Source organism: Lynx canadensis, chromosome C1 (genome assembly GCF_007474595.2).
Source record: "Lynx canadensis isolate LIC74 chromosome C1, mLynCan4.pri.v2, whole genome shotgun sequence".
In the NCBI taxonomy this organism is placed as follows: Eukaryota; Metazoa; Chordata; class Mammalia; order Carnivora; family Felidae; genus Lynx; species Lynx canadensis.
Window position 1 is genome coordinate 166,204,044 of NC_044310.1, and position 22,721 is coordinate 166,226,764.

Below are 22,721 nucleotides of genomic sequence, written 5' to 3' on the forward strand. Positions count from 1 at the left end.
ACAAAATTAAAAGCAGAGGCCTGGTTAATAATACAAAAACCAAAAATAAATACCCTGTGTATCCACAGCCTGGATTTCATCTGTGGGTTTGCTTGGTTTGCTAGCACCTTGCCTGTTCAGGGCCTTCACACGGTAGGCATACCATTTGCCTTCTTCAAGACCTGTTACTTCCATTCTATCAGAAAATAAAATGGTTTATTTTACTATAATGCACACAACCTGTTTTATATGATCTTTCTAAAATTCATACCTTCTCTTGGTATAACACTTTTTATTCCTTAAATTAATTCTGGATTGCTTCAGTATTATAACTAATGAACACCTTGGATAGGGGATAAGTTCAGAAGCACTCTTTAAAGTTGGACAAGCACACCAGAGGAATTATCAATGAAAAAATTAATAGATTTTCTAAAAGAAAAACACTAATTTTAGTAAGATGAAACATTTACTCTTGTGTCAAATAATTATAAAAATCTACTCTGTGCACTTGTTGGAATGAGCACTGGGTGTTGTATGTAAGCCAATTTGACAACAGATTATATTAAAAACAAACAAAAACCCTACTTTGTGTCTGCAACTGGTTCCCCACAGGCAACCCATCGATCCGAACCACGTGGACATTTTTCAACTATATATCCTTTGATGCGTGAACCACCATCATATTTAGGTGGATCCCATGTTAGGAAGATGCTGTTGGCTGTTCTATCTCTCCATTTAACGTTCTCTGGTGGGTCAGGTACCGCTATAAACATTTTAAAGAGAGTCAGTGTTAGATAGGCCATCTATGAAATCTCCATATTGCCTGCCCCTGCCTTTCCCCCATAAATTCGACTCCTGGTCTCAAAGCAAAAAAGGTAACAAGAGGCTCCATAAGCAACCATCAAGAATGTACTCACTTGCAGGAGCTGACATATTTACAGGTTCATCAACATAAGCAGGCTCTCCTGGGCCACACTTATTACGAGCACAGACTTTAAATAAATATTCTTTCCCTTGAACAAGATCAGGAACTGTGAATTCTAGGTCAGGCACAAAGTCCATAACCTGGGACAAAGAAATATAATTACTCATTTCTCAAAAGCCTGAGTCAAAGATTTTTATGACAAGCAGTGATACAAATGGAAAATTTTTTTAATGGTAAGGGTTATTAATTTTACACTAGGGAAAAATTTGCAGAGTAAGACACATAATATTTGAACCTTATATTAAGGTGAGACTTTCATAACTTATACACATTAAAAAGGTGTCAAATAAGGTATTGGTTCTTTCCACCAGCTTGGTTATTAGAAATATGCTTTTAAATCAAGGTAAAAAACAATAATGGGAAATGAATAAATAACAGTAATAAACTGAAGAGAAAACAAATGGTAGATTGGGCCAACTAAGATAATCTAGTGGAGTGAGAAGTTTGATGACCAGGGAGTTAAATACTTAGTGTCCTTAGAATGGCTGATCGTTTCATAGGGCACACTGGATACTCATCAGGTACCAAGTGAATAGGTGATTTTATTTTTTAGCAAACAGTAGAAAATTTGGTAAGGCACAAAATAAGGTAGTTATACCAAATCTTGGTTGAACTACCTCAAGAAGCATTAGCATCAAGGCATTTAAGAGAAGTTTTTGGGTCTTTTTCAGCAAGGTAAATTTAAACCATGTAAACTGTGCATGGCATCCCAGCATTCTGGGATTCCCCCCACTCTTTTTTCTGGAGTTAGTACATTGCTGCTCAAAACTCACTTTAGTCCATGTTTTCCGGCTGACTTCTCGCTTTTCAACAACATATCCAGTTAATGGACTCCCTCCATCATCATCTGGTGGTTCCCAAGTCAAATGTACTGAGTCCTTGGTTATGTCACCAAATTTCAGTTCTTTGGGTGCACTTGGGCGAGCTGAAAAAAAGGTAGTCCAAAATCAATATCGGTAATAGATTGAACCAATATTTGTTAATACTGTCAAATCACCATATGTAACAAAAGTTTAGTTCCTTACCAATCACATTGACGTCAATTTCCCCAGAAATTGCTTTTACGGGATTTTCTAATTTCAGTGTATAAATGCCCTTGTCTGGACGTTCACTTGGAGAAATGACAAGTTCAGCATAGGCAGATAAGGTTTTCATTTTCACACGGTCCCCTGCTTCTAGTACTTTATCTCCAAAAGACCAGGTTGCAGTTGGCCTTGGATAGCCTGTACTTGGAACCAGGATCTTGATAGGATTTGGGACAATAACTTCTAGACCATCTTTAAATGCACTTAAGTCCATTGTTGGTTCAGCTACCAAAAAGAAAAATTAATGAGTCTCCAGCACTATATTTAAGGCTATTAAGCTATATTAAGCTATTAAGCTATATTAAGCTATTAAATCTAAAAATAAAATATCCACTTACCAAATGCATCATCAGCAGTTAGAGGACCAAGAATTTCAGATGGATCTGAAACACCAGCTTCATTTTCTGCAGATACTCGATATAAATATTTATTTCCTTTTTGTAATCCAGTAACCTAAAGTATGAATCAATAGTTGTAAGAAAAATACACACACACACACACACACACACACACATTTAAGTCCATGATCATACATTGAATATTTTTTAGATATAAGCTCCCTACCTTGTAAGTCAGTTCAGGGACAAGTTTCATATTGCAACGAATCCAATTATCTTTTCCTTCTTCACATCGCTCAATTATATAACCCAATATTGGACTTCCTCCATCTTTCAGAGGAGGTTCCCATGTGAGCTGAACTGATGACTGAGTCTGATCTGAGGATTTTAGGTTCACAGGAGGACTTGGTCTCTCTGGAATGGAAGAAAGAGTTGGAACATACCATTGAATTCAGTAACAGTTTATTAAGATAACGTGTAATCATTGCTATCATCTGCATTAAATAGCAGGTTTACTGAATTCACTGAGTAAAAGTAGGCACAGCCTGGATTTCTATGATTTTGCTGACATCTTTCTGATGTTCTATCTTTTCATTAACTCCAAATTTTAATTAATAGACTTAATTTATGGATTTCATGAAGTAATTATTTCTTTGTTTTGATGAGCTTACCAATTGGATCAGCAACTTTGACAAAAGGTGTGGCTGCACTTGGTTTTCCAACTCCAATGCGGTTTTGGGCTCTGACCCGGAAACTATACTCCTGTCCTTCTACCACATCAGTGACAGTTGCAGATAGATCTTCAGCTCTTACTGTCATGGCAGTGTCCCATCTGATAGAAGTCTTGTCTCTCAATTCAATAACGTAGTTTGTGATCACAGCTCCTCCATCATACTCTGGCGGTTCCCATGTCAGTGAAACCCCAAATCTATTTATGTCAGTGATGGTTACATTCAAAGGAGGGCCTGGAACATCTGGATTTCATCAAAGAAGAAAACATAGGTTCCGGGTTAAATCAGAGATAAAAGCAAAGATAAGCTAGTTTGCAATTTACTTAAAAACTTCTTACCATATTTACTCCTTGCTTCTACAGGATTGTCAGTTTCTACTGGTTCACCAGTGCCAACTCTGTTTCTTGCACTGACACGGAACAGGTACTCAACTCCGCCTTTCTGTAGTCCAGTGACAGTGAACTCACAACTATCTGCACGGTCAGTGGCCAGAACCCAGGTCTTTCTTTTGATGTCACGTCTTTCAAAACATAACCTATGATTTTGCTTCCGCCATCAGTTAATGGTTCTTCCCAACCAAGGCTTACTTCACCATCAAATGTTTCTGTCACTTCTAAGTTGCGAACTGGCCCTGGAACATCTGAAATGCACATATACAATTTTTTTTAGTGTGTTGTCATGCTTTTAATTGTGCTTTGCCAATCAAGTCCCAAGTGATTCAAGGGCTTACCAATAACTTTTAAATTGATGAAGGCTTCTGCTTTTCCATGTTTGTTCTGAAGCACAATTTTATACCTTCCTTTGTCTCCTTTCTTAGCTTCTAAAATTCTGAAAGAAGTTTGTTCAGCTGTAGTATCAACAGTTTTTGAAGACAGAGCTTCATTTTCTTTAAACCACTCGGCTTCTGCTTTAGGGTAGGCATCATAGGGCACCACCATTGTCAGAGGCTGGCCAACATCAACCACAAGATCTTGATCGCCTGTCTTGATTTTAGGTGCAGCTGGTGAAAAAATAACACGTGAATGCTTTTGACTTATATGTTGTAGTCCAGTTATACCATAGCTTCTTTACTATGCATTTGTTAGCAAATATCAGTGATACAACCTTGGAAATATATCACAGTAACTTTCTAGCACAGAACACTGACTGACTTAGAGTTCTCATGGCTTATTTTGCAAATTGTCAGACTTGAGAACAGAGGATTAAGGATGATTTTTGTATCATCCATAAAATCTCCATTCTTTGCCAAAATTAATAATGGAGAACTAAACATAGTACAAAACATGTTTGTTTTTGTGAAGTGGGCCTGTCATACTTAGGGATAAACCAGACAAACTACCTAGGTACAAGAGGAACACTAATGGCTTTTTCATAATGTCAACCAATAAGGATGCCTTGGAAGCTTGAATCAGGATGAGAACAGACCTAAGAGGCTCCATGGGGTTTGGAAAATAGAAGAAACCTGAGTTTGCCCTAAGTCTAGGTTTTTGGGGATGACTTTCAAGGCACTATGTCAATTCTAGGTACTAATGAACAGCCACCATGTGCCAGGAACTGTTCAAGGTTCTGGCAAGTAAAGAAAAATGCTATCAATTACCTCTTACTCAGGACACCCTTGTGGTAAGAGAAATTAGAATAGTCACATGTGGGTGGAGCCTAACAGAAATTAAAGGCTTTCACAGGCATTACCTCATTAATTGCAAAATCTGAAACTTACAATGCATCTGTGATATTGTGAGGATATTTGAAAATAAAAGAAAGGCATTTACCTGCCAGTTCAAGCTTAGCTCTGGCTTCTTTGTCTTTGGCAATAAATCTGTATTCACCCTGGTCACGAGGTTGAATATTACAAATCTGTAACCTGTGTATCTTTCCTTCACTCATCATCTGATGTTTGTCACCCTGAACAACAACCATGTTATTTCTTAGCCACTGGACTTCCACCTTATCTTTGTTGAGCTCAGCCAAAAAGACAACATCAGCACCAGGGGCTTCAAGAATATCTTGGGGAGGCCTGATGATCTCAACAGGGATTTCTGAAAAAAATGCAAAATGAATACAAACATGTTCATATTGGGTTCACAACCTTTAAAAACTGGTGCTAATATTAAAATTGTCCTTTCACTCAGTGTGTACCTTCCACAAAAAGTCTAGCTCGAGATTTTCTGTCTTCCACTCCACAAGCATATTCACATTCATCATCCAGCCTGCAATCTTTGATAATGAGTCGGTGTACTTCCATCTTTTTCAAATTTGTATCTAAGAGAAGAGATTGAATTATTGGTTAGCTTGCATAATGATCACTAAATTGTCAAATGTGTAATAGTTACAGAAATAGAGATTAAGAAGCTTCCACTTACTTTTTGCCTTCTTTGATTTCTCTCCCATTTCTGTACCATTTCACATTTGCTTCTCTCTGGACAGCTGGCAGGAGAAGACTGCATCATCAAACTCAGTGACTGTCTGGTCTTCTAAGTGTTCTACAAATTCTGTCGGGGCTTCTATGATCAGAAGCTCAGCAACAGATTTATCTTGTCCAGCAGTAACAATGTATTCACCCTCATCTGGGAAGCCACAGTCTTTAATGATTAGAGAGTGTTTATATTTATCAATTCTGTAAAACACGGTTGTCGAAAGCCACCTCTTCTCCATTTTTGGTCCACTTCAGTGTTACGTTGAGACGATTCACCTTGCACCAGAATGTGACAGATTTCTTCTCCATTGTTTCAATATCTTTAAGAGGCTCAATAATCCTAAGGTCTTCCTCTGTTATAAAGGAGAAGAATAATGTTGATTTTAACTATTTTCATAATAGACATTGACTTAAAAACTCCTTAATGCCACATAAGTGACTTACCTTCTACTATCAGATTAGCTGCACTCTTAACATTTTCACCTCTGTGATTGGTCAGAGACACACTATAGTTGGCTTGGTCATCTAATCGTGCGTCTCTAATTCGGAGTGTGTAAACCAGGTCTTTTTGGAGAATAATGTATTTTGAACTATCAAAGATGGCCTCTTCATTTCTGAACCATTTGGCTTTGGCGCCTTCTGTATTGACTTCACAGTTGAAGATGACTTCCTGTTGTTCCTTTACACGGGTGTCCTTAAGAGGAACTACGATCCTGAGTTTTTCTGAAAGCAACCAACAATTCTCATAGTATGAAGAAGGACCAAGGTGGTAGAGACAAACACAAGTAAACCCAAGGAACAAAACAAACTTACCAATTACTGTCAAGTGAGCTGCTGCTCTCGCGGCCCCAACCATGACTACATAAGTGCCCATGTCTTGTAATGTGGCATCTTTCACAACTAGGATCCTCTTTTGCCATCAGCAATAATGTCATATTTGTCTCCAGATTCAAGTGTCTTATCATCCCTCTTCCACTGGACTTCAAAGCTTTCCTTTGATATAGAGCAGACAAATTCGGCCTTTTCTCCTTCAAGTATTTCAAGATTTTGAGGCTTTGAGTAAATTCAGCAGCAAGTTCTGGAGAGAAGCAGTTGTGAGGTATTAAAAACTTCAGCATTTGCACCTTAAATACATCAAGTATGAATTCTTAGAACATTATTTATTGTGATTTTCATACCATGTACTTTGACTTTGCCATCAGTTCGAGAACTTGGGAGTCGGCAGTTGTAGTTGCCAGCATCCTCAAGGTGAGCGTTCTGAATGATCAGGATTCTCTTTCGTCCATCCGTAAGTTTCATATCTCCCTGTTTCAATGATCTCTTCATCCCCTTTGTACCAAATCACTTCTGCTCCAGGCTTGGAGACTTCACAAACCAGTTTTATAGTGTCTGTTTCACTAACTTCAACATTGCTAAGATTTTTTGTAAAGACAGCTTCTTCTTCTGCAAGAATAACAAGAACATTGAGTTAAACCGAATTTTTTTTTTCTTGAAACATATACCTCTCCAAAGAAAGACTTTATTCTTACCTAGTACGGTCAGCATGCCAGAAGTTCTTGCTGTCCTTACTTCACAGGAATATTCTGCCTCATCATTCAGTAGACATTTGTTGATGACAAGAATGCGCACTGCTCCCTTAGATATGATGTCATATTTTTTGCCCTTTTTAATTTCAGCACCATCTTTAAACCAGTGAACCTATATTTAAGATAAATAGATACTTTTCTCAGGGTTTTTTTTTTTTTTTTTTTGGTTCCTTCACATATGTGTCCTTAAGAGGAACTAGGATTCTGAGTTTTTTTTGAAACAACAAAACTATGGTGTAAAGAAGAACCAAAGTAGTAAATACAAATACAACCTAAACCCAAAAGGACAAGAAGAAATTTCTTCAGTTATTGTTAAGTGAACTATTATCAGTTATTAAAGATAATAGGATCATGTAAGTTGAGAGTCATAGAGGGTTTTAGATATCATGCAGACTAACTCTTTGTTTTCAGGATGTGTGAACTGAGACAACATAGTAAATGAGGCATGAAATTGCAGATATTTATTCTTAGCCTAAGAAAATAGCAATTCCATATGGCCCAAACCAATAATATCTGAGTCTCCTGATTGTGAGTCCATTGTTTGTCAAGTAATAGTAAATGAATAATACTAAAAAGAATAATTAAATCAAGTATGTATTTCATACCAAAGTGACAATCTTTAATTTAAAAGTAAAGTGATTATCAGAGGTAAGTTTGATTCACTCTTTTTTTTTTTTTCCCATTTTGGCTAGACTAAAGTAAAGGCATATGACAATACAAGATAGCAACCATACAATCACAGACCTTAGCATTTTCTCGGGAAATTTCACACTCAAACCGAGCCATTTCTTTTTCTTTAACTTGAAGATCAGTGAGTGGTCTTAAGAATTCCACATGAGGAGCTGTAAGAGAAGGTCATCAGAATTCAAAATGAGACTTCTAGAATTTACTCTAACATTACTGTGGTGTATATTAAGATAAAGTTAGTCTTTTGCAGGACCTTTCCATCTTAATAGGTTACAACAGATTTTGAAAGCACTTGGAGCTGACATTCAGGTATGATACTTTGCTTTTATTTTTTACATATCTCTGTAGTTTTCATGAAATTATATTGCATGCTATATGTTCAACTCATTATATATCTATATCTGTTATCTATCATCAATAATGAACTCAGTTCTTCTGAATAACTGAAAGAAAAATTCCCATTGATACTCTTCCAGAGTTGAAAGTTGATATTGTCCAAGGAAATACCGGTAGCAAAGAAACATTATTTTATTTAAGGCAGGCAACATAATCTTTAAGAAATTAGCAGAATTCAATGATAATGCAGCTTGAAGTGCTATTACTAGTCTTGTCTATGGCTAAGAGGCATGAGTCAGTCTGCAATTGAAGTCACACACACTTAGCTTTTTTTTTTTCTTTCATCTTCAAAGATGTTCACACATAAGACAGGCATGAAATCTATTAGTGCAACAAAGCATGTGTTTTGTATGGGAGGGTAATTTGGTTTTTCACATCTCTTGTTTCATTTATCTCCAGAATTAAGTTAGCAAATGTATAGGATCAGAGAGGCCCTTTGCCCCTCCTTCTTTTAGGGCTCCTTGTGAGTCCTCCCAAGGATGATTGTTCTTGATCAGTGAAATTCTGGGACATAAATGCTGGCCAATAGGTTTGAAGACATGCTCAGTGTGGCTGAGCTTTCTTGGAGTGGTGACAAAACAGATGACAAAGGGAAGAAGGAGACCCAAGAAACTACTCTGTCATAAGCTAAAGCAGAACAACCACAAAGTGGAAAGAATAAAACAGTACAAGATACATGGAAGCACAATCAAAGCCACTATTTTGTAGCTGTTGACAGATGAGAAGCAACTAAACCAAACAACAGCAATTGCACAAAAATATACATTGAAAATGTTATCACCAGACAAATGAATGAATGAAGAAAATGAACTAGCATGTGACATTTGGAAAAGAGATGTTGTATTTTTCACCAGAGGAAGAAGTAATGTTAACAACCATTAGATTCCTCTTCATTCACAGGACTCCAAGAATCCAGGCTTTGCTCCTTCTTATTATCCTTTCTTATTTTCAGAGATAGTATTATGTGAGTGGGCTATGTCATATTACAGCAGACCTTAGCGTGCTCCTACTCAAACTGAAATTTCGTACTCATTTTCTAGTTGTTCCTGACATCTGAGAATTCATTCTTTCCAAGTAGAAATTGCTTTCCTTTCTTTTCTTTTCTTTTCTTCTTTCTTTTCTTTCTTTTTCTTTCTTTCTCTTCTTTCTTCTTCCCTCTTTTTTTTTAAATCATGACTCCTTCTTGTCTCTTTCATTCAATTTGTCCTTATCTGTTTCAGAATATTCCTACAGTAGCCTTATCCCCTGGTCAGAAACATAGTGAAAGTGATCGATATGTCCTTATCAGACCAGATGTAATAGAACTTTTCTTTCCTTTTTTTGTTTTAAACACATAAAGATCATGTTAGGTCAGTATCGATACCATAAGTTGCCAAGAAATGCAGTTAGGCCAAGAAGGGCATGCAAAAAGTGCTGGTTTTTTTGTTGTTATCAAAGAGTTGCAAATGAAAAGTTCCATGTCAGAAGAATACTTACGCACGACATTCAGGTTACAGGAAGTCTTAAAATCCTTAGCATCACAAGTGTATGTTTTAATATCTTCTGGGGTACAGCCATGTATAATAAGTTTTCTGACCCTGCCATCAGCAACAATTTCATACTTCTTGCTTTTGAGGATTTCTGTCCCATTTTTGAACCATTTCACCTTAGCATTTTCTCTGGATACTTCACATTCCAATACTGCGGTGGCTTCTTCTTCGACCGTCTGGTCCTCAAGAGGCTTAGTGAACTCAACGGGGGGTTCTGAAAGAATCACACTAATTAGCCAAGGTATTTCTCCTTTCCTTCTCCAAGAGTTTGAGCACCTCCTCAACTTCTTCTGATATCGCCAGAGCTTTTCCTGTTTTTCAATTTCATTTGCAAGTTTTGATTCCACTTGGATAGTTTCCTCTAATAATGATGTTTCACCATTATTTGTACATACAGAGGAAAGGTGTTGTTTTAAAAAGTATGAAACATCAAGGAAATAATAGCCAAATCTTGATTAATGAAGTGATAGATACCTAGTTTGATAATAATCTTCCTCTAGCCATTTATTGAATGCAACATAAACAGCGTTCTAGTCCATTTTGACTTTTTTTTTTTTTTTTACAGTCTGTGACCTAATTTGTTAGGCCAAAAATAAAATTTGGATCTTTGGTGGATTTTAATGATCTATGGAACTAATCATAAAAAGAAAATTGAGAGTTGACATTATTTATGAACCTCCACATTATACCACGTTTTTGAAAATAAACCTTGTAATTACCTTTCACAAAGAGGTTGGCATGAGTTTTGAAATCTTTTGCTCTCAGTTGGACTTCTCCAGCATCTTCTAACTTTACATCCCTCAGAGTAAGTGTATGAATTCTTCCTTCTGAACGTGGGACCACCTATTTTTTTTTTGAAAAAAGTGCAGTTTAAGACTATATGAAATAGCAATCTCTCTCTCTCTCTCTCTCTCTCTATATATATAATATATATTATATTTAATTCACTTAGTCAACAGTTTAGAATAGTGCTTTCCAAGTTGTTTTATAATCATATATATAGCACATATGCCTTTGAAAATGATTTTAACCAGTTGTTTGGAATCTTTTAAGGAAGTTTTAGGCTTTCATAGTTGCCTTACATAATTACTAGGTGGCCTTTTATGTTGAAATGCCTAGGAAATTTTCTGTTTATACTTCTGTATATATTATATAGATAAATATTTTCATCCATTCTGCCACTGAGCCTTATATATATATATATATATATATATATATATATATATGTGTGTGTGTGTATATATGTGTATATATGTGTATATGTATAATATGTATGTATATATGTATACATATACATGTATACATATATATGTATATGTATAATATATATGTATATATATATATATGAACTTAGAGAAGCTAAATAATTAAAGGAAAGGAAAAAATTAATTCACAATCCTGTGATCTTAGACTATCAAGACAAATGCTGCCACTGCTTAATATTTGGATGATAAATTCTTGCTGTAAATTCAACCTTCGATGGTTTGAGGAAGAAGTCTGTAGGAAAACGTTGTCCAAAAAGAATACACCACCTTGATATGGACTGCCATTAGGTCCCATAAATGTGGCTTATACAATTGGAAATCAGGCTACAGACAGGGCCATCCTGACAGTAATCACAATACGACAATCAGAGTTTCTTCTATGAAAGTCTGTGAGATGCTGTGCCCTGTCATTGGGATTCATTCTGCACCACTTAAGAGTTCATTTAGAGTTACGAATAATGTAAACATTTTTTACCACTGAAACTATTTATTATGCTGGTGCGAATGAAAGAGTCAGGAATAAAGTTTCATATGAAGATTTTTCTTAATTAAGAGCTGGGCATGGCTATTAATATAACTACCTTAATAATTGAGAACAGGTCAAAGACATAATAAGGGAAAACAAACAGATAGGAGAAGGTAATTAAGATATGTCTTAACAACATAGCTACTTATTCAACATGGTGCTTGAATGGGAAAAAAAAATTGTTTTTGTAATGATGTTTCAATATAAATTTGAATATAAATTTTGTACTGTGTGTTAGGGCTATTCTTTTAAAGTATTTCAGATCCTAACCCATCCACAGATATAGCTTCTCTGTTTACACATTATTTTATCATTTAAATTCCTCTGAGGATACTTTAGAATACTCTGTTACCAAGAACTTGTCTCAGAACACAGTAGTTCTCAATAAGTAACTCATATACAGTGTACTTTGATTATGTTAAAAAAGGAAAAACTAAGCTGATGATTTTGTGGTGGTTTATGTTTCCATGGATAATATTAGAGATTATCCTTTTACAATATTGTTAACCTTTAGTAGGTGCATATTGCTGTAATAGGCATTATGACTCTGACCACTCTGTTAAAGTTTAAATAATAATTATCAAAGGCCCAGTTAGGACTAGTAGTGCCTTCCTGCACTAATGGCCAAGGTGGGGCAGGAAACACAACTGTTTTTTCTATAAAATGTTTTTCTTTTTTTTTTTTTTTAAGTGATTTATTTTGAGAGAGAGAGTGAGCAAGTGAGCAGGGGAGGGGCAGAGGGAGAGACAATACCAAGCAGGCTCTACACTCAGCGCAGAGCCCAACGCAGGGCTCAGTCTCATGACCAGGAGATCATGATCTGATCCAATATCAAGAGATGGACACTTAACCGACTAAGCCACCCAGGCGCCCCTAAATTTTTTTTTTTTGATTTTCTATTTCAATCACCTGTATTTGGTTTGTGTAGTTTTGGAGGGTAAACATTTTGCAAACTGAAAATGAAAATGAATTGAAACAAATCTTCAAAATGTAATAAAATGACTTTATGACTTCACAGTTTATATTTAAGTTCTTTTAAAAAAGAGACATATAAGGGGCAGCTGGGTGGCTCAGTTAAGCGTCTGACTCACAGCTTGTGAGTTCAATTCCCACATCAGGCTCTGTGCTGACAGCTCAGAGCCTGGAGCCTGCTTCGGATTCTGCGTCTCCCTCTCTCTCTCTGCCCCTCCCCTGTTCACGCTCTGTCTCTCTCTCTCTCAAAAAATAAATAAACATTAAAAAAATTTTTTTTATAAAGAGACATGTAAGTAATTAAGAGCAAGTTCATAAACAGCTGAAGTATTTTGGGTGGCTAAAATAAAGGATTAAAATTCCTATGCCAAGAGAGACACAAAGAAGCGCTAGAGAATTATAGTAAGGTGATCTCTTTTATTCCCAGAAAAAAGTTTAGTGACTATATACATGTATGTAGTGTGTATATATATATATATATACTATAAAATCTTTTTTTAATAAAAGAAATGTGGATAAATTTTTTAGGAATCTACATTTCAAAATAAAATAGTAGAGCTTTTACATTAGAACTAATGCGAACTGATCTTTTAATAAAACAAAGCTCTTAATTTGACCAAAAAATACTTAGTAGCAAAAGTATAATATCATTTGTCCTTAAGCAGTGTTCCTATATTCAAATCATGAGTTTACAGATATAGAAAGGATCTTGAAAAGGCAACCAATTCTCTGCATTTGGACATGAAAGCAATGAGACTACACGTATTAGGACAAATGTACATTTCAAAAAAAAAAAGAGCAAACTTGAAGGTGGACATGACTCCTTCACCCAGTTCAGTATTTAGAAGACCTCACTGTAGGGAAAGTTTCCTCATATAACTTAATTCTCATATGGTCATTTGAACGTACAGCTGTTTTTTCTGTCCTCAGCAAAAAAAGGAGACCGACTAATCATTACTGTCTGTGTAACAAGCAGACTTTGTCTCCCCAATGACTGTTAACTGAATTCTCCTTTAATGACTTTGATAGAATACATGATTTTTTGTTTGTTTTACTATTTATTTACTATTTTTACTATTTTACTATTTACTGTTATTCAAATGCATTTGCCTTCTTATTACTTCAGTCAACCTTGTGACTCTTTGTTAAACTGAATCCTTTTTGAATTATTTGCCTTCACACCTTTGAAGTTTGATTTGTATGAAGACTTGCTGTCACACTCGATATTATTTTTTAAATATTGAAAAAAAATGTCATAGAACAATGTACTTCCCTGTGCTTTATTTCTAACCCATTTTGGACATTTTCTAAAAGTTTTATTCTAAGAACTCAAAATTAATGAAGAATTATCAGGATAACATAAACACACTGTTTGGGGGGGCGAATATATAGCTCAATTTAGGTAAGTTGTAGTTTAGGTCTATCTGAACAGTCACCTCAGTTTTTACTTACAGTGAAAATTTGGGACATAGAAGTGCTAACACTGAGAGTTGGTTATTTCCTAAAACTTAATGTGTATTTGCTCACATATGTGGATAACCTCTGAGCCCTCTTTCTTGTCACAACTGTCAGCTGCACTGTAAATAGTCCACTTGGCATTCCAGAATTTGCACAGCTCAGAACACTTGAGGGTTAAAAATAGCTTTGGAGAAATGCTTGAAGAGCAAATCTACCCAGAAGTTATCTCAACCACTTGATCAACTGCCTGAAATGGAATTTCCATCTTCTCCTCTTAATCCCCTTATATGCAGAGCACTAGAACACGGAGAGAATTAGTCACAAAACTTAATGTGGGCTGTTGTTGCAAGGCATCCAATCAAAAGGCCTTTTTGATCCCTCTTGTCTTCCAGTTAATCAAACAAACTAGTATTAATAGCTAATGAGCATTTGCCTTCTCCTCAAAAAACTAAAACCTTATTGTACTTAAAACTTTTATTTCCATTTCAATAAAAATACCAACAGATTAAATCCAACAATGATGTGAAGAATCTGCTTTTCAATTTAAGCAGAAATCAGGCTAGAGTAGGTAAGAGAAAGGGAAAGGAAGAGGAAGGGACATAAGAGCAAAGAACAAGGAACATCCAAGTGAAGTTGGAGAACATGAGAGAAAGAGAAGAGCAGGACATGGCAAGGTGCCCGCCTTTTACCTGATCGCTGGGCTCGAGTTTCTTCCCTTTGAGATACCATTCCACTGGGATATCCTCATAAGAGAGCTCACAGTCAAAGGTGGCTGTTTCCCCTGCGGTCACTGTGACATCCTTCAGAGGTCTCAGAAGACCAATTACTCGTGCTTGGCGAGAAGAAGGAAACAGCTCAGGATCACTCATTTTGTAATTCCAAAAGCATAAATACACTTAGTTATTCATCTCCATGGTTGCTTTCTTCAAGAAGGAAAGAGCCGGGACTGGCCACTATTTTAACTCGCATGTGAACGTGGCCCCTCAGTGCTGAGAAGGGGAGAGCTGGTGGCCGGACAGTGGGTATTTGTAGGGGCCCTTTCGTTCTGATATCCAAGGTCAGCAAGAAATCTGCGCTGCATCTGTCTCTCTGCCAGGCATCAAGTTCCTCTTGCTACATGTGGTATGTGACTTCCAAAATAACTAAGACTGTGATTGGGAGGAGGAGAGGGGCCCTCAATCACATAGCCTGTCCATATCCATCAAACACTTTGCACCTTCCAAAAATGTTAGCCCAAGCACCCTGCCTCCCTTCTTCAGTCTGAGATGCCCACACAGCCAAGTTTTTCTGTAGTGCTGCAGTTGTAACAGCCATGGGGGTATGTGGTCTTCAAGAGTTCTGAGTTAGATTCTTATTGCATGCATTGCGACTTTGAATGGAAGGATTACGCAGTAAGAGAATCTGACTCGCTTATTTTTATTTTGTTCCAATGGCCAGCAAGGTCGATGAAATGTCCAAAACTTTGGAAATGGAACCATGTGTGTGTTAGGATGTCAAGAAAGCCAGTGTCTGTACCTTAACAATGTTTTCTAATTAATTAAATAATTCCAATTAATTGCATGCACATTCATTTTCTGCAAAAGTACATCCTTCCTTTTCAGCAGAAACACCTATTACTTACGTTTCACTCGGAGGTGGGCACTAGATTTAGCATTGGCAGCTTGGAAATCCACCCCGCCTGTCTGGTCCAGGCGGCAGTTGTGCAAAATAAGGAAGTGCACTTTGCCTTCTTCCTTGATCTCACAATCCTGTGCCAAAAGAGAAAAAAGGTTTCACAGGAAATAAGCTTTGGTATTTTTTCTGAGACTATCAGAGCTTAAGGAATGTTACAAATAACTAGTGACAAGACTTGATGTAGTTTGAGCTCTTTTTCATGAAATAAAGCTTACAGGAAATATCAAGAAAGCGAACTTTCTTTTATCTGTAGAATTCTGAACCAACTAGCAGCATCACAGAATATCTACAGCCTATACCACTATGCTGGATCAAAAAGAATGCACGATTTGTGTGGATCTGTAGATCCTAATCTCTCTCTTTAGGTCTGATAGAGAACCTGATAGCATGTTTTAAATGCCCTGCATGCATTCTGACTTGTTGCCTGTCCTTTTTTATTTCACACAGCTCCTCTAGGTGTTGACAAGTTCAGAAATAGCCTTACAGGTGTTTGGAGTAGTGCCTCTCCCTTGAGTTTCCAGTTGGCATGGATGTCCTCTTCAGAGATTTCAGTTTCAAAGCGGGCCGTCTCAGTCTCCATCACCTCTACGCTGTGCAGGGGTCGCACCATTTTGATCTCCCGATCTAGAAAAGTGAAGGGTCAGCATGCGTCATTAGGGCAGAAATAACCCCAATCAGCTTCAAGAGTCAAACTCATGGAAATCCCTTACCTTCAATGTTGAGCTTTCCTGAGGTCTTATCTGTCCCACAGTCACAGGTATACTGTCCAATATCTGATTTCAAGGCTTTCTTTAGGATTAATATGCGCTTCTTGCCATCTGCCTTGATAATAGCATTTTTAGATGGTTTTATTTCTTTGCCATCCTTAAACCATGTCACTGGTGCATCTGCTTTGCTGATTTCACACTGTAGAACCACTTCATCTTTCTCTACAGCAGTGTAGTCTTGAAGCTTTCCGGTAAAGTACGGATCTCCCTCTGCAAGTAAAGTATAAGTGAAAACATTCCATTAACTACTGAAGAAATGTGGTCCCTTGGAAAGTTTAAGAAGCAGCTCACAGTTCTGGGCATAGTTTAAAACTGTACCCAGCTTCTGCTTATTTGACATGCTTATGTTCAGAAGTTCTCTAAAGGTTAGAAAGGGAATCAATGCATGTGATCTGTCAAGATCTAATCCATCTATATTTTAAAGTATGTTATTAACAGTGGTTTGAAAGATACTATGAAATTTAGCTTCAAATATGATTATGTGTTCCTTCATTGCTCGGCTAAATTTCTAATTCCTTAGCAAATCTATTACCTCTAGTTTACCTTTAAGCTTTCGGATTCATGTTATTAGTTTTTCTTATATCAATCAATAGTTCACCTTTAATAGTTTCTACATGTTAGACCTCATATGTAATCTGCTTGATATTAAGGGGCCAAGAAAAACAATGATTTTTTTAATGTTAGTGCTGTGTTTCCTCTCTTATTAGAAGTTGGAAGATACTTTTCTGAAATAATTTTGATGAAGTAAGGAGATGGGAAGTACTTCTATTCCTATTTTAAAGATGATAGGGCTCAATAATTAGCAGTTTTATTTCTGATTTCAATTGGTTTTTCATGAGCCCAAATCTATATTACTTGAAAGTCCTCATATTTTTAGGTAAAAATATTTTAGAAAGAGGTTTGATAATGTTTGTGATAGTTTCTTAAGGACAGCACTGCTTTCATGCAATATAACACTCAGAAGACTGTTTTATATGATAGATACTCCACAAATTTCTGTTGAATTTAATGTAATAAAGTTAAATAGAAAACACCTACCAAGCACAGTGAGTTTAGCTTCTGAACTTAGCCCCATAGCTTCGACTTTAATTTGCGAGGTATCGTCAATAGAGAGGTCTCTGAATGTGATGGAATGAGTTTTCCCTTCATCGTCCATCCAGACGGATCTGCTGGTATGCAGGCGCTGGTCGTTTTTGAACCACTTAACTCGGATGTTATCGTGGGACAGGTGCACAGTGAACACAGCAGTTTCCCTCTCTTTGGCTGTTACATCCTTGAGTGGGGTGAGGAATTTGAGTCGGATTCCTATCAAGAAAAAAAAACTCATTAATTCCAGCCCTTAAGGAGGAACTATAAAAATAAAAGCTAAATAAATAAATAAATAAATACGGTCTATTTAATAAAAGAATATTTACCTTCAATGATCAGTTTGCCACTTGTGTGTTTATCTTCGGCTTCAAACATGTATTTTGCTTCATCTTCAAAAGCAGCTGACTTGATCACCAATGAATGTCTGGTGCCATCCTTTATAAGCTCAAATTTGTCATCACCTATGATTTCCTGGGTTCCTTTCAGCCAACGGAATGTTTTGGGCTCCCTGGATACTTCACACTCAAACTTAGCCTCATCTTTCTCAAAGACTTTAACATCACTGAGAGGGGTGATGAAGATGAGTGGCAGTTCTGCAAGAAGAGGGTGATGTGGATGAAGCCAGATTAGGTTTCCATTCATGACCCCTGATCAAGTCAGGGTCTCGAAGTCTTGCAAAGAAAATAACAAAAGGGTGGCCGACAGGCAGAGCCTACCTTTCACTTTCAGATTGGCTGCAGATTTAGCATTGGCAGCCTGGAAGGACACCTCCCCTGTCATATCCAGTTGGCAGTTATAAAGGACCAGAATATGCTTCTTCCCATCTTCAATGATTTCACAGTCCTGTTCGGAGTGAAAGGCAAAAGGAAGGAGCAAGAAGAACATCATTTTCGTAACTGGTTATCCTTACCAATCATCAAGACATTGTAAACCAGAAGTATATCTTTTTTTTTCACCCCAAACCACCAAGCACGCCCTGCGTGTGTGGTCAGATAATCTTGACTTACAGGGGAAGCAGTTAAAGGCTCTCCTTTCAACTTCCACTGGCCATGAACATCTGGTTCCGAAAGTTCAATTTCAAAGCGAGCTGTTTCACCAACAAACAATTCCACTCCATACAGAGGTTTTTCCACTTTTATTAGTCGAGCTGAAATTCCACAGAAATTTGTTAGGATGACTGAACAAATAAACTTCATGTTCAGATAGCATGAGTTTAAAATTTTTGAGCGACTCACCCTCAACAGTAACATTGGCTTTTGTCTGGTCGGTGCCACAGTCACACATATATTCGCCTTTATCTTTAAGTTCTGCTTTTTTGATTTTTAAGATGCGGCGCAGGCCATCTGCTTTGATAGAGTGTTTCGGTGAAGCTACAATCTCTTCGCCATCTTTGAACCATTTCACTGGTACGTCTTTGCTCACCTCACACTTGAGAATAATCTCATCCTTCTCAACTCCAGTTTTGTCGTGTAATTTCACGGTGAAGTAGGGATCGGCCTCTGCGAAAGTGGTTCAGCAGATTGTCAGAAGCATGTGAGAATTCGAGTTTATGAGAATTACAAGTTGCAAAATATGTAAGGACCGCCCACTCTCACTGTCCCCAAAGCAGCTATCTAGTTATCATTGGTCATATTTACCTAAGACCTTCAGGTTTGCAGTGGAGCTCAGGTCCTTCACTTGAGCTTTTATCTGGGATATATCGTCCAGAGTCACCTCTCTCATTTCCAGCTTGTGGGTCTTGCCCTCAGATGAGATGAGTACAGTCCTGCTTGTGTGGAGTTTGGCATCATTTTTGAACCAGACAACATGCATTTTCATGTGAAAGCTCACAAACAAAAGTTGCTGTTTCGCCTTCTTTCACCGTTTGGTCTTCAAGAGGCGATATGAATTTCAACCTTATACCTGCAGTGGAAGCGTGGAGAATGTGCTTAGACATACAATTTACCTTCAGAAATATTCCACTCTAATCTGCCAAGGTCAAAAGGAACCATTTCACATAGCATTTATTTATTCGTCCTTTCAAATGGAGTCATCCTTCATTAAAATAAAAATTGAGGGGCTTTTTTTGGTGGCAATTTGACAGTAAAGTTGTGGTGCCACTTGGCACTTATTGTTATTAGAACTTGGTGTTTGCAGCATAAACCTTGACAGTTGGCTTTTCTTTTTGTGATGCAAGTACCTGACTTAAGCTTTGATTGCCAAGCATCTACCTCAGAGATGGCTATCCTGAAAAACACCTTGCCAGCCACAGGGCTGGATAAGGAGCTAGACTGGGTCCCTCCCCAGCCCCACAGCCTCCTCTGTTTTTGGGACCTTGGTTGATTTTGATAACTGACCAAACAGCCAGTTTGGGTTGCATGTTTTTTCTCTTCCCTCACTTAAAAAAATTTTTTTTAATGTTTATTCATTTTTTGAGAGAGAGGGAGAGAGAGAGCACAAGTGAGAGGGACAGAGAAAGAGGAGACACAGAATCTGAAGCAGGCTCCAGGCTCTGAGCTGTCAGCACAGAGCCCCATGCGGGGCTCGAAACCACAGACTGTGAGATCATGACCTGAGCCAAAGTCAGACGCTTAACCAATTGAGCCACGCAGGTGCTCCTTTTTTCCCTCACTTTAAATTCCTGCTCTTATGTTTTAAATTTACCAATAAAGAGTGAGCCCATAAAACCACAGACCCTCAACCTCAATAAAAGTGGAACCCCCAGGTGTCCACTCTCTACCCCTCACTCCCTCTTCCAAAACACACACACACACACACACACACACACACACACACTTCTGGCACTGTGGCCCATTGTGCTATGTAATTTCCAGGTCCTGTGAGTAATAAACCTTGTCTCTTTTAATGTTTCCTGATGGGTACTGCTGAGTGCATCTTGCAATCATAACAAGAATCACAAGGGGTGGTCCAGCCATAACACTGGTTGTTGACAGGCTGGGAATGGCACACACAGCATTCTATCTTTAAAGTCATATGTCTGTGTGTTTAAATGTGGGATATTCTAGCCAGATCTCATCTCATCAGCTCTTACCTGTAACAAATAATCGTGCTGAGCTCTTCTTGCCCTCCACCTCAGCAGTATAGACCCCTTCGTCACTGAATTGAGAATCATTGATAACAAGAATGTGTTTCTTTCCATCAGCAATGATATCAAACTTGTCAGATGCCTTGATTATATCAGGTCCTTTAGACCATATAACATTCGCCTCTCGAGTGAGAACACATTCAAATCGAGCCTGTCGTCTTTCTGGAACAGTGACATCCTTCAGGGGCACAGCAAAGTCAAGTTCGATTTCTGAAAATCAAACATTAAGAATGAGGTTTTTTTCAGAATGCCCAGGGCTGTGTAATGAAGTTGAGCCCACCTCATGCACTCTATAAGGCCATACCTTTTACTGTCAGAATGGCAGTTGTAAACGCATTAAGTGCCTGGTAAAGGACTTCCCCAGCTTGGTCCAGTTTGACTTTGTGCAAAGTTAAGAACCGTTTTCCACCTTCTGCTTTGATTTCACAGGTCTGAAAAACAATGGTCTTAGTTAGCATTTGGATGAGATAATTTCCCTCAAGGAGAAATGTTTCAGATACAGATGTCTAAAGATATCATAAAAATTACTAATAAAAGTAAGGGGCGCCTGGGTAGTTCAGTCAGTTAAGCAGCCACCTCTTGATTGCAGCTCAGGTCAAGATCTCACGGTTTGTGAGTTTGAGCCCCACATCGGTCTCTGAACTGACAGTGTGGAGCCTGCGTGGGATTCTCTCTCTTTCCCTCGCCCTCTGCCCCTCCCCCCTTCATGTCTTCTCTCAAAATAAATAAGTAAACTTAAAAAATAAGGAAAAAATCTTGACATAAATATTAAAAAATTGCCTGAGCTGTCCACAAATAGTGCATCAAAGTTCTCCCCCCCCACCTTTGAGACTTTAGAACCCTGAAATAACTCCATCATTATTGAACCAAATCTGAATGTTAAATCTGAATATACAATGTGGACATTTTATGTGACTGACAATTTAAAACCAGAAATGACTCACAGGTGAGGGCCGCAGAAGTTCTCCCTTCAGTTTCCATTGTCCAGGAATGTCTGCCTCTGAGATTTCTGCATCAAAGCTTGCACTTTCTTTCTCGTAAATGGTAACATCCTCTATTGGTTTAAGCAATTCAACTTCACGCTCTGTATTGGTCAGGGATGAAAAATCATAATGCTTTCAACAATCTGACAATGCTTTGGTTTCTTTCTCTTTTCCCTTTTTTTTATTTATTTATTTATTTATTTATTTATTTATTTATTTATTTATGTGTTGTTTTGCCTTATTTACACACAAACTTATCTTTTAGAATAAAAGTAAAGAGTGTTATACCTCCAAGTGTCAGCTTTGCAGGGTATCTCTTCCCTTCAATTTCTACTGCATATTCATCAATATCTTCTGGTGTAGCATTCTTGACTTTGAGGAATAGCTTATTTCCTTCTTTTACTACCTCAGTCTTATCATTTGGTTCCAAGGGGATTTCATCGTATCCCTTGAACCACTTAATGTTTGGAGTATCCTTTGCTATTACACAGGCAAAAACGGCTGTCCCCTTGGGTTTCACATGCTGATCTCGGATAGGTTTCACCAGCCAGTCTCTAATGACTTCTGCATGAAAATGAGGTCAGAAAAACACTATAATATAAATAACTTGCTTAGTAAATTTTACAAATAGAAAAAAAAAACATTCTCAAAACTGGAAATAATTAATTTGATGTGTTGCTATTCCCCCTCTTAGGTAAGGTACAAGATTTGGAAATAAAGTTCTCTCTTCCATTTGTTAACATAATGAGCAGTACTAATAAGTATAATAAGCAGAACAAAATTTCCTGGCAAAGTACTAACCTACTAGACACAGGATGAACATTCCAGGTTGTTGGCATTTTCCACAGTAACTGTGTATGTTCCAGCATCATGGTCATCTGCATCATTGATGGTCAGGGCTCTCATCAAGCCAATGATGCCAGGCACAATTTTGCCAGGTTTCTCCACCACAATCTTCCCATCCTTCCTCCAGACCACATCACGCTCTTTGTTTAACTCACAGCTCAAGTACAGTGGCTGTCCTTTTACCACCGTGACCTCCTCTTCAAGTGTCTTTACAAAACGCACGGGAAGTTCTGTGGAGAATTTCAGTATTAAAAATCTGCAAAGCCTTTTCAATTATATACAATATTTTCAATGATATTAAAAAAAAAAAAAAAACTCTTTTTGGTG

The 22,721-nt window shown here is 37.5% G+C and overlaps 1 protein-coding gene across 1 annotated transcript in view; it reads right to left on the bottom strand.

The window, feature by feature from the left end:
* Positions 1-22,721, bottom strand: part of TTN (titin) — a 277,183-nt gene that overhangs the window by 88,965 nt on the left and 165,497 nt on the right. The window contains 43 exon segments of the mRNA XM_032594445.1: positions 54-175; positions 565-742; positions 897-1,044; positions 1,738-1,889; positions 1,990-2,274; positions 2,388-2,502; positions 2,614-2,801; positions 3,059-3,361; positions 3,457-3,645; positions 3,648-3,758; positions 3,849-4,118; positions 4,888-5,154; positions 5,255-5,352; positions 5,354-5,377; positions 5,479-5,527; positions 5,530-5,738; positions 5,740-5,884; positions 5,976-6,254; positions 6,345-6,446; positions 6,449-6,592; positions 6,595-6,609; positions 6,710-6,825; positions 6,827-6,974; positions 7,061-7,229; positions 7,862-7,959; positions 9,677-9,943; positions 10,449-10,572; positions 14,640-14,782; positions 15,572-15,698; positions 16,109-16,248; positions 16,335-16,601; positions 17,430-17,696; positions 17,807-18,073; positions 18,197-18,323; positions 18,488-18,627; positions 18,716-18,979; positions 19,118-19,296; positions 19,298-19,382; positions 20,512-20,775; positions 20,870-20,996; positions 21,510-21,649; positions 21,837-22,112; positions 22,346-22,624. Of these exon segments, the coding sequence (XP_032450336.1) occupies positions 54-175; positions 565-742; positions 897-1,044; positions 1,738-1,889; positions 1,990-2,274; positions 2,388-2,502; positions 2,614-2,801; positions 3,059-3,361; positions 3,457-3,645; positions 3,648-3,758; positions 3,849-4,118; positions 4,888-5,154; positions 5,255-5,352; positions 5,354-5,377; positions 5,479-5,527; positions 5,530-5,738; positions 5,740-5,884; positions 5,976-6,254; positions 6,345-6,446; positions 6,449-6,592; positions 6,595-6,609; positions 6,710-6,825; positions 6,827-6,974; positions 7,061-7,229; positions 7,862-7,959; positions 9,677-9,943; positions 10,449-10,572; positions 14,640-14,782; positions 15,572-15,698; positions 16,109-16,248; positions 16,335-16,601; positions 17,430-17,696; positions 17,807-18,073; positions 18,197-18,323; positions 18,488-18,627; positions 18,716-18,979; positions 19,118-19,296; positions 19,298-19,382; positions 20,512-20,775; positions 20,870-20,996; positions 21,510-21,649; positions 21,837-22,112; positions 22,346-22,624 (7,407 nt within the window).